The 12,839-nt window shown below is 34.5% G+C and overlaps 1 protein-coding gene across 9 annotated transcripts in view; it reads right to left on the bottom strand.

The window, feature by feature from the left end:
• The window catches only part of HNRNPC (heterogeneous nuclear ribonucleoprotein C), a 60,515-nt gene that overhangs the window by 14,532 nt on the left and 33,144 nt on the right, over positions 1-12,839 (bottom strand). For 5 of the 9 annotated variants that reach the window (XM_019628785.1, XM_019628782.1, XM_019628781.1 and 2 more), the window contains 3 exons: positions 10,439-10,716; positions 5,374-5,488; positions 4,734-4,781 (listed from right to left, as the gene is read on the bottom strand). In XM_019628785.1, the coding sequence (XP_019484330.1) occupies positions 4,734-4,781; positions 5,374-5,488; positions 10,439-10,679 (404 nt within the window). In that variant the 5' untranslated portion in view covers positions 10,680-10,716. The remainder of the gene's footprint in view (positions 1-4,733; positions 4,782-5,373; positions 5,489-10,438; positions 10,717-12,839) is intronic. The other 4 variants (XM_019628787.1, XM_019628786.1, XM_019628788.1 and 1 more) reach the window with 3 other exon arrangements.

Genomic DNA, 12,839 nt, shown 5'->3' with positions numbered 1-12,839 from the left:
GGTAAAGTATTTACAATCTCTGGGCTTGATCCCTAATACTCATGAATACCTAAGTAAAAATACAAACCACTGTAGTTCTCCTAACAAAACATCGTTAATCACCAGATATTTAAAATGCTTCTCCTTACAAAACACACATTACATTTCTAAAGTCTTGTCTTATGTCAGGCTAACCAATGTCACCCCAATATATTTAATAAAAAATATTTTAAAAAGTCATGTTTAAAATGCGTAATACCTTTATGAAATATTCTGGCCTCTCTCCCACCCCACCATAGCAAAAAAAAAAGAAAAAAAAATAGAACCTGAGTAATGCACCAAGCCTTCTATATCCTACCTACCTACCTACCCACCCACCCACCCATGAACAGGAAATATAGGTGACAGAAGGATGTGCTAAATACAAAATACAACCTGGAAAACCAAGTCTGCAAAAACTGATGAAATTAAGGAATTCTATTATTTTAAATATAAATGGTATTGTGGTTATGTTTTATAAAAGTAGTCTTTCTCTTTTACTGATATACTAGTCTTTTATACACACACAGCTGAATCAAAATGTTCCATAATACAAAGTTTTTTAAAAAGTTGAAATAACTATTAAGGAGGATGTCTAGAAAACAAACACCAACCATTCTTCATTTCACCATGCATTAGTTTGGAAAACTTGCACACCTAAATAAAGAAAGAACCCTACTTATGCTAGGGAAATTATTTTCTGGGGGGAAGGGTAGCAGGGTGTCCACAGGTCTCTTCATTTTGACATTTAATTAGTGTCAAAATAATGCAGTAGTTATGATGTATGTCACTATTAATAGGGTTACTAATATACTAATTGAAAAGTGTAATTTTAAGTAACAGCGTATAAGAATCAGTGGAGCTTGATAATGAACAAGTATCCTAATGCTCTTAAAAAAGATTGGGAATTCTTGATTGCAAATAATTACAATAATATTTTGGGGTCATTCATAATGAAACTTCCTCCCTTTTATGTTTTAGTCCATAAACCTCTATTCCATTTTAGGGATAAAAAACTGAGATTACATATATGACTTTGGTCATGACCTTCTTTGCTAAGTGACGCATCTTTGGATTCCTCAATCGTTCTTTTCTCTGCTCCCTATCAGCTGCCTCCTCTACCATAACAGTAGATAGTAGACCTCAAGATCCCAAAAAGCTGGAAATAAAGAAATGATCTAAAGAAATGCCAAATCTGTCTTGAAACATTTAGCATGTGATTTCATGTTCTAAGGGCATGACTAAAGTAACTAAGCAGACACTGATTTAACTCCCATTTACATAGGAAACCCAGAATTTTTATAGCACACCTCAGAGACAATTTCCCATCTTGTTTTAATAAAGAATCCAACATAGTTGATTTAGGATCACTATGTTACTAACTAAAATAACAACAAAAATCTTAACCTCGCAAATAAAGTACCTTCAGATAACTTCTGAGAAGAAACCATCACCATTTTCCTTAGTTTTTCCACACTTGACTCTAAACCTGTTCATTTCCCCACCACAATTATCTCAGTACTATACTTGAATTAACTATTTACCAGCTACTATGTACTTGTACCATTTATTTAGTCTTCAGAAGTCTTTTTCTATTGGCTGAGATTAGAATGGAAGAGGAAAAACATTACTTTTCACTGACATTCTATAATATAAGCAATATATCAGACAATAACCAAAGGTATTCTCTTGCCTCTTTAAAAACTGAAAAACAAGGCCAACAGTAGGCTGCTACCAATTTTTAGTACCAAATAGCAGTGGTAAGAAATTTGAAGGTATTTCTGCAAACATCTAAATTTCTTCACTATTCCTTCTTCTCTGGATCTCTCTTTTTATCAGTTAAGCCTTGCAAAATAACTCACTTAAAACAATTTTTAACAAACATATTTACAGTGAGATGATAGGGATGGTTCAAGTTTTGCTGCTTCAACAAGACAACTAAAACTTTAGAGGACTATTCACATGAAGGTAGGATTTTACACTATTAACATTTCCATACACTCAATTAAAAACAGGAGTTTCTTATGCTAAGAGTCCATGATACCCATATTCAAAAAATGTATATTAAATTTTTTCTAAAAGGAGTCATGACAAAGAAATGGGATAAGAATCACAGAAATAAAACTATTTCCTGGTCCTCTGTTAACGACACTTCTCAACCCTGCTTGGACATTAAAATTCCTTGGGAGGCTTTAAAAACAATACACCAATACGTAAGGTTAAGAGTCTACTTAAGGGGTGGCCAGTTAGCTCAGGTGGTTAGAGCACAGTGCTTATAACACCAAGGTTGCCGGTTCAATCCCTGGCATGGGCCACGGAGCTGTGCCCTCCCAAGTAGATTGAAGACAACTATTTGACTTGGAGCTAATGGGTCCTAGAAAAAGTTTCCCAATAAAATCCTTAAAAAAAAAAAAAAAAGGAGTCTACCTAGACCAACTGTATAAAAATCTCTACAGGTGTAGTTAGGCATGAGTGTCTTTTAAATGTGGCCAAGAGGTTCCTATGTGCAGAAAGGGTAAAGCACCGCTGCTTCTGACAAACTCACTAGGTTTCAGGGTCTTTAAGTCACTCAAACAGTGACCAAGGTTTTTTTGATCCGTTCTCTCAACTCTTAAGGACTGCTACTTCTATATTTTGATATTTTCGAAGTACAAAAAACATCATTACAGTTTTCAAAATACAGAGGGTGCCAAAAAAATGTATACACATTTTAAGAAAGGAAAAAAACTGTACTAAAATTGTAATACTCAATATATACCGATAGCTTCCCTGGTGGTCTAGTGGTTAGGATTTGGCGCTCTCTCAATATATACCAATAACAAAAGATGAATACAAGTCACGTGTATACATTTTTGGGGGGGCACCCCCGTATCTGTTCAAATAAAAATCTTAAAAAATCTCTAATGGGGCCGGCCAAGTGGCTCAGCTGGTTAAGAGTGTGTGCTCTGAGCAACAGGGTCGCCGACTGATTCCCACAAGGGCCAGTGAGCTGCCAGAGCTACACTGCCGCTGAGCTGTCAACAGGTAGCAGATGACTCAGCTGATGAGAGCATGTGCTCCTAACAAGATTTCCGGTTCGACTCTCGCCATGGGATGGCGGGCTACACCCACCCGCAACTAAGACTGAACACAGCACCTTGAGCTGAGTGGCTGCGAGCTGCCACTGGGCAGCCGAATGGCAGCTGAACTTGGAGCTGAACTAGCTGTGCCCTCTACAACTAAGATTGAAGGACAACAGCTTGGCTGTTCCCCTTCCCCAATTAAAAAAAAAAAAAAAAGAAAGGAATCTCTAAGGATAAATGAAATAACCATTTTGATGATGTATGAGAGACTCAAATCACACAACCTTATGTTATGGCATTCAAGGATTTTTACAATGTAGATCCACACTTTTTCCAGTCTTATTTTTTTGGCCTTTTAAAAACTGGCCTCCATAGTCTAAGTGATATTTCTCAAACACAAAGTGTACATGTTTAGGTCTTCACTCATACTGTTTACTGGCTGACTTCATTCCTTTACCCAACTCCCTTTGCATAATTGATCAACTCAGTCCAAATATTTCTTTTCTGCAAAATATTCCCAAATCGAGAGAATTACTTTTATTTCAAAAGCAGGGATTAATCTAATTTTAACCATATATATATATATATATATATATATATATATATATATATATATATATATGCATGCAATATAGAAATACTAATGATAAGAATACTGGAATTCTAGAAAGAAAAATAGCAAATAAAAATTTATATTGATTTCTCATCATGTCCAATGTATTAATATTCTCAAATACTTCCATATACTGCATAATTTAAAATGCAGCAAACCAAATATACTTAATGTTTCCTTAACATTCACTAAGAGTAATATCAGAACGCCAATGTGATACTGATATTTTTTGCATAGCATACCATTCCCCAATAACTAATTCCTACAACATTAGGTCTAAATCCATCTTTCAAAGCCATCCATAACCTATCCCTACCCACATATCCTCCAATTTTTTTCCTCGTGACTCTTCAATAAATAAATACTAATGCTGTTCTGAACGCACAAAAGGAAATAATCATTATTCCAACCCTTGCCTTTTAGAACTATACTACGATCCCCAATCTATAACACAAGTCTTAATAACACTTTAACTTCTACAGCATTTCTATTGATTCATTATATATGCTGACTATATCCTATTTTGTATTAGTTGGTTTGCTTAAAGGTGAATATAGGATTTTTAAGGTTAGGGATCATTTTTTAGTTTTGCTCTAATCCCATACAATGCAAAGTGAAGTGGCAAGTATGCAACAGGGAAAAAATAGAGAACATGGAACTGCAAATTAAGTTCCATTTCATCATTAGGCAAATCAGTTATATCTTTTATTTGGCACACAAATCAAAACAAAAAGAAAACTGACTTGTCTCAAGAAAAGCCATTAGTCCAGAAAATACTGGACATGTCTCCATATACCCTAATGATATATAAATTGATTCTTTGAAATTAAGAGAAATGTCACTTTACCTAGTCTACCTGAGGATTTGCGACAAGGTATTTTTCATTTAGTTTGGTAGAAAATAGGGAACTTCGTTTAAAAACGTTTGTTGTTCATTATTACAAAAGGGAAAATTCATTACTACAAAATAGAAAAATAAAATGGTTCTCTCACTAGATGATTTTTTACCAGAATAGACAAAACAAAACACCTTTAACATACCTGTCATAATAATCCCGTTGAAAGTCATAGTCCAAGTCAAAAGAGGAGCTGAAAAATAAATACCGGAGAGTATTAATTCGGAGCTGTTAATGTAAATTCACAACAGCAGATGGGGGAAAAAAACCCCAACACCCATGCCAAATCAACCACAAAATAGATCAACAGATTAGCATGGAATAATCCCCAATCATTCAAACAACAGATCACTAAATTTCAAGCACCTCAGGCCACTGGACATGCAGTGACCAAATTGCAATTTTTGGCAAAAGTTTGCTAAAAGTTCAACACACAACATAATAGCTAAAATAAGAGCGCTGATTGTTTTAACAGTAAACTAAACATTCTTATGCCATCCTCCTTCCTTTTCTTAATCCCCAGCTTTTTAGAAGCTAAACAACTCTTGAAGGATTTAAATTTATGCTATAAATACCCAACTGTTCTTTAACAGGCAAAATCTCAGGGAATTCTAACAATTCTCTGGGAAATGGGAGAAAAGGAGGTATATTAACACAAAACTAATAAAGCTTTACTCTTACACAGATAAAACATACTACAGTTAACCCTCCCCACATCCAGAAAACAGATAGAGAAGATGCCCACTGATGGACACAATGCAGTTATAAATAATAAAGTTCCGGACCTGAGTAGAGGGGACGGAGAAGGGTGTTCTGGTACTGACCCGTACATCTCCGCTGCAGATCGTTTCACACCTGCTTTTCCTCGGTTCACTTTTGGCTCTGCAGCCAGATTAATATCTGAAATAAATAAATAAATAAATAAAAATTTTATGACAACTCTGTTGGGGCTGGATCTCAAATTACAACTTTTAAAAGTGTAGTCATTAAATCAACAACTATTATCTCATCTTTCCTTGTCATATAAAAAAGGCTCAAGAATTTCTACAGGGCTGACTTCATCTTTCATTACTTTATCCTCTGTTCTGTACCAAAAAAGTGTTCATTATAAATAAAACATTAGGTTTGTCTTTGGTATCTTTTATCTTAGCTCCCACTTCAATGAAACTCCTACCACTCAGAGCACCCACTCTGCTCATTCAGTCACTATCATAGGAGAAAAGTATCAATGACTAACGGTTGCCTTTCCAGGAATGATTCTGTGCATTTTAAATTAGCACAAATATATTAGAGATATAAAATACATCGCAATTCATGAATTAATATGGTTCAAGTTTCCCCTCACATATAGGATCAACTGTAAAGTTCCACAAAAATATGCTTGTTAAATAGTATGCCGGGCCGGCCGAGTGGTTCAGTCGGTTAAGAACGCAAGCTCTGAGCAGCAACAGGGTTGCTGGTTCGATTCCCACATGGGCCAGTGGGCTGTGCCAGAGCTGAATTGCCAACAGGTGGCAGGATGGCTCAGCTGGTGAGAGCACGTGCTCCTAACAAGGTTACCAGTTTGATTCCCACATGGGATGGTGGGCTATGCCCACCCACAACTAAGATTGAACATGGCACCTTGAGGTGAGCAGCCATGAGCTGATGGGTGGCCGGATGGCAACTAGACTTGGAGCTGAGCTAGCTGTGCCCACCACAGCTAAGACTGCAAGGACAACTTGGCTGTTCTCCCCTTCCCCAATTCCCCAATAAAATCTTAAAAAAAAAACTATGCAGACAGTGAATTGCTTAAATAAGCGTTTACAAGCACGAACATAAAATCACACCAAGAAAAAGAAAATAAAGGAGCAATATCCTGGTTTCCATATACAACATGATTTTTAAAATACCTACTTCAGTGGCCAGCTACTCATCCTGCTACCTAATGCCTACCAAACAAGACTCCATGTTTTCTCTTGTTATAACAGAGCCAATTTGTCAAAAACCAAGTAGACAAAGGCTGGCCTCCAAAACTCAGTTCATCAAATGACCAACTGAAAAACAGACTTTTAGTATAAGGTGTATTTGCTAAACACTACATTTATGAATAATCTTCAGAGTCCTGGGTTTACTAAACTCATTTCTAATAATATACATATGTTTATAACAACCTTGCTTGTAGAGTTTTGACTCTGGAATAATATGTTTATAAAACTAAAGACAGGCTTAAAATTTTTAAAAAGCAATTTTAAAATAAAATTAAATAGAACTAAACTATATCAAAGTTGATTACAGAACCTTATTAAAGAATTATTTCATGATTCTAAATTGTAGTACTGAGTTCAATACTCACAATAGAATGTGTAGTAATAAAATTATTTCGTAATCTTAATTGTAGTAAAAATACAGGTATGGTTATTTTTAAACTATAGCACAAAATGCACATAAAATTGATTTCTTTTGTTAAAAAAAATAAGTCCCCCCTACTGCTCAGACACTAAACAGAGTAAAAATTCAATAATAATAATAATGAACACTCAATACATACAGATAGTGGTTTCTAAGAGATTCCCATTAAAAAGAGCCAAGGCTCTTAGGAAAAAGTGACAAATTCCAGGATCAGGTCAAGATATAGACCAGATGACCTGGAATATCTTGTAATGCAGAAAGCAAGGAAGCAATGCATTACATTAGGGAGATCTTACGGACTCAAGAACGAAGTTGAAGGTGATCCCACTGGCCAAAGATAAAATATTATGAGCTCTTAAAAATTATTTCCAATGGACTAAAAACACAATTTAAAATAAAGCCATGATTATTTAAAGGTTGATAGGGTCTTGGTTAAGAGCTCGCTCAAGAGTTTGAGCTCTGAGCAACAGCGGTTCGATGCCAGCCTGAGCTGAGCAGCCGCTAAGCTACCAATAGGTAGCAGGATGGCTCAGCTAAAAAAAAAATATATATATATATATATATATATATATATATATATATATATATATATATATATATATATATATATATATATATAAAGGTTGATAGGGTCAAACTAATTACACCAAAATTTGAAAAAGATTTACCCTGCCTTTCCAGTGTGAAGAGTACTGCAGAAAAAACAAATATTAAAGAGCTCTGCTCATTTTAGAAAAATTAGTTATGTGCAGAAGGAATTAGAAAAGCCACTCTTTTGCAACCCCCTAATGAATTACCTAAGCAATGATCATCAATGGATGATCACCATAAGGTGAAAATTTGATGGTAAACTTTATCACAGACAGATCAGGATATAAAACTTGAACCCACAAATTATTCTCAATATCACTAAAATGGGACAATCATTAGGTCATCTGATGTGATAACAGTATGAAGTACATAACACACTCCATGAAACATTTTCACCAAAATAAATAGAATCTGAATTGAATCAAGTCTTTAGATCTACACAGTCTACAATGGTAAGGTGCTAGCCCAAAGTGGCTATTGAGCATTTTAAATGTACTGAGTCTGAATTCAGATGTGTTTTAAATGAAGTATGCACACTGGACTTCAAAGACTTTGTATGGGAAAGAAGTGAAATACCTTGATCATATTTTTATGATTATATATATTGAAATGATGATACTTTGGGTATGTTGAGTTAAATAAAATATATCAAACTTAATTTCACCCATTTCTTTTTACTTCTTTTAATATGGCTATTCTCAAATTTAAATCGCCTACATGCCTCATATTCTATTTCTGCTGGATAGCATTGCTCCAGGTTATTACACAAAACGTGGTAAAGAACAAATGTCACAAGGAACCAATCAGTACAGAGTGGGAAAATACTAAAGATTTCTCCAACAAATGAAATGTGATGAATTTTTTCAATGGGAAACGGATGGAGAAACCCAGATTTAAACATATGTAATCACATGCATACATGGACACGGATTGAATTTTGATTAAAAGTCCTTTTATCTGCTAGATATACACGGCAGTCTTAATACTCAACAACAAAAAATTTTTTTTAATTGATACATAAAAAACAAGATTACCCAAATGCTGGTATCTGTTAAATGTTGTTATTTATTAAGCTAAGTGAGATGTACATGACATACAGGTTCATTACTTCTCTCAACTCTGTGTTAAAAATTTTCCATGACAAAGTATAATAAAAAACCTGGCTTCATTTGACTACTTCTCACAAAACTCCTGTTTGAGTTCATTTTTGCCACAGTCATTTTACAGATGCCAAAGTTTTATATATTCTGAGTTTTCCTGTACTTTGGGTGTAGAGCAAATGGGTATGAAAATTTCTTCTGTATTCTCAATTACAATTGCTCTATGTATCTTAGATGTTAAGGATTATATATAAGGTTCTCCCAACTTCCAATATTTTTCCTTCCCAATCCATTGGAATTGGTATTTTAAAAATGTTGGCATTTGACAAGTGTTCATAAATCAAATACAAATTACACAAAATATTTATTCTAGAAAGAACTATAATGAAAGTCACTGAGATACCATAATCGAACAATGAACAGTTTCAAAAACTGCTGAAATTTTTCTATACGTTATTTGCTGTAAACATTGATTAACTGTTATAATCTTTATGAAATTCTGAAGTTTTGAATTGTATTATAGGGAAACACCAACATGGAAACACTTAAGGGGAAACAATCTACTCCAACTAAAGAGAGGAAGCCAAGTAGGTAATGAAACATAAATTGGACTTCAAATTTGTTGTACATTATGCATTTTAAAAAACTGAATACAAGCTCCTGAAAATGTTGATAACAAAAATTTACACTACCACAGGAATATTCTAAACACTAAAAATATCTCATTCAATTATGAACTGCTTATAAATCTAAGCTAAGTAATTAAACTGGTAAACACAACGTATTATCAACAATGTAAGTAGCCATTCTTGGCAGAAGACGTGTGCTTACTCTTTTTTACTCATAAGAAAATATAATGGACTTGTCTTACAAACCCCCTTCAGCTTCCATTAATATTCGCATCCCAGAAAATATAACCTATATCAAATAACAGACTTACAGCAAATCCTAGAAACTAATAATTAGAAAACTACTCAAGGAAATGACATTCTACAATCATTAGGAAAACTTATGAGCTCTAATAGACTCAATATAATATGCAATGGAGATCTTCTAAAGTTTAGAATATAAACCATTATCTGAGCAGAGCTCACATCTCATTTCTCAACATTTGAACATGCTAGATCACAGAGAAGGCTCCTATTAGAACTAGTATCTAAAACATAACCAGAGTTTACGCTGCTAAAAACAGATGTAACAATAAGTACATTTTATTGAGTGTAACATGCTGGAAGCTTTCCATGAATCATCTCAATCTTCAATTTATCCAAATTCTCTTGACACCCCAAAGTACTATTACTTCAGGTAAGAATAAATAATAAACTGAGGTACTATTACCTCATTTTAACAGACGAGAAAATTTATGGCTCAACCAAGCTACGTAGGCTGTCCAACACACAGTTGTGAAGCCCCAATGCAGAGCCAAGCAATGTGACTTCAGAGCTCATGAGTGACTAAGCTATATTGTCTTCCCCGAGTGTGAGCAGTAGGCACAGCCATTTAGGCAACAACTGTACCTATGAAATATTCCTACCTCCCCTACCTTACTCAAAACTGCCACGTGTGGGTTATCTAGTCTCAACCACACAAAGCAGCATGATAAATAACATCCTTATTTAGCCTATTATACCTATAAACCCAACATATTTTTATTAGGCTGAATCAGTCACATTCAGAAAATCTGACTATTAGCTTCATGTCGAAAAACAAAAATTCTCCTATCTGAATTACGTAATCAATGTAAAAATTAAATCAACCCAGACCTTACCTAAAACCTGGCCAGCAATCATTCTGCCATCCTCTCCTGCCACAGCAGCCCGGGCATTTCTCTCATTAACATATTGAACGAAGGCAAAGCCCTTATGAACAGAGCAACCCACAATTTTGCCATATTTTGAGAAGATTGCCTCCACATCAGATTTCTTGACCACAAGAGTATTGAGATTCCCAATGAATACACGGGAGTTCATGGAGCGAGGATCTGTCTTGTTGGTAACATTGCTGGCCATTGTCTTTGATGATAAGGTTCCTCACAAAGCCAAAAAACTGGAAGGAAAAAAAAAAGTGTATTCAGGTGAAAAAATGATAAAAACAAAATGTTCCTTGATAGAACTTTTTCTACTCTTATTTTGAACCACTGTGGCTACACAGAATGGTGTTATCAGTCAACTTAAGCAGATCTCATGGCATTAAAGCCCCTAAATATATCCTTATAGAAATTCAATTTCTTCTTCTCTATTTCAACAGCACTAGACTATCATTTCAAGGGGGGAAAAACAATCTTCAAACTATGGCAACACAATCATCTTGGACATTTTTAAATGACCCGTTTTAATGTCCTTAAGCAAATTAGAGCCCCCTAAGCTCTCTACTACCCATTTCTCACCTTCCCAGTTGTGCTAATCTAACCATTGCTTGCTATTAATTTCACCTTCTTGCACACTGCTTTTACTAAAATGAGTCGCACTCATTCCCCAGATATTAAAAATTCCAAATTCTATATTAAAAACAAAACAAAACAAAACCACTCCAAATTCTGCCCACAAACCATTCTTTTAGCTAGACTAATGTGGACAACTGATATTAAATAAAACCAATTCATTCGCTCTGGAAATATCTATTTCCAGGTACTTCAATTGATTTATAATATGCCAGATACTATAAGTAAAATACCATCTTTTTGTAGAATGCAATGACTCTTTACTTCCTTTATATGTGCTAACCCACAAAATATAGCTGTGACACTTAATAACGCCAGATGGTGATGATGATAAAACTACAAGGTAGAACACTGCATGAATCAAAAGAGGACCATAGGAACTTTCCTCAGACTATTTCAAAACAAAAATTATCTTTATGTATGTTAGAGACTCAATCCTATTATAATTGAATGAAGATTCATGATAATATCATCTTAGGTCTTTTTAAAGTGAAAATGTTTTGATATTATTTTAGCTTTTGTATTGGCCTGCTGCCCCTTGCCATTCCAACCATCAAACTTAAACAGCTACAATGCTGTACCTACCTTAGATTTAGAGTAATATTCTTAAGATTAATGTATTTCCAATTCATCCCTTGGGAAGGTACTGAAGAACCTCATTTCAAAAGATACCAGTTTCTATCATGTTATTTTTCCAATCCTCAATAGAATCATGACAAACTAGTTCTTATGGATTATGTAAAAATGTCTTATATATCAATATATATAACAAAACAGGTAGTATACATCATTTATATATGACCACAACCATTCTGACCCTAAAAATACCTAGTTGGTTTCATAAGCAGTACCAATTTTAAAGATGCTAACAACTGCTTTTCCCTCCTAGCCTTCCTGAAATTCATTCGCAATCTGTCTTTACCATATTTTGGTTTCTAAATTATACCTTTACAAACAGTATTTTTTAGACTAAACAATGAAAATTCACAAAACAGCAGCCACTGAGAATCACCAAGTCTTTCAGCTGTAAGAGTGCCAGAAATCCTTAGAACACCAAGAGGAATTAAAACAAACCTACTAGAAGCCCTAATTGGTTTCAAGTAATACTGCTGACTATTAAGGATTGCTATTATTATAAATGTGGACATAAGCCAGTTTTCTTCAGCAAATGTTTCTCACCAACAATTAACATATCAATAATAAATATAGGTAAAATCTTTCTGGGTTTAATAGGAAATTACCTGTGGGGGGAAAGATGGTGGTTCTACATACCACCGGCACACTAAATGTGACATGAAAACACAAAACAATAGACATTAATATCCCATTCCTGTATTTGAACAGAACAGAAATGAATTCTAAATGACTTTTTTCAATTTTCACAACAATGATACATATAGCTAATACCAAGCAAGACATATAGAATTCATTACATACAAAGAATGCCTTAGGGTATTAGAGCTTAATTCTCTCAAGGAACCCCATTTGAAAAGATTGGTAGAGAAACATCTAGGTATACAAATAAAAAGGTGCTAATAATTGTCATCTTTGAGTTTAAAGAAATGATATTTCTCATTTTCTTTGATTATATGTGGTTTTAAGATTTGATAAAAAAAAATCATGATTGTTGGGCCGGCTGAGTGGCGCGATGGTTAAGAACTGGCTTGGGACGACAGAACGCCCCGGTTCGGATCCCACATATGAGGGCCAGTGACACTGCCCTCTACAG

Source organism: Hipposideros armiger, unplaced genomic scaffold (assembly GCF_001890085.2).
Source record: "Hipposideros armiger isolate ML-2016 unplaced genomic scaffold, ASM189008v1 scaffold_807, whole genome shotgun sequence".
Classification (NCBI taxonomy): domain Eukaryota; kingdom Metazoa; phylum Chordata; class Mammalia; order Chiroptera; family Hipposideridae; genus Hipposideros; species Hipposideros armiger.
The sequence above is the reverse complement of the archived record's forward strand: the minus strand, read 5'-3'. Positions and strand labels throughout refer to the sequence as shown.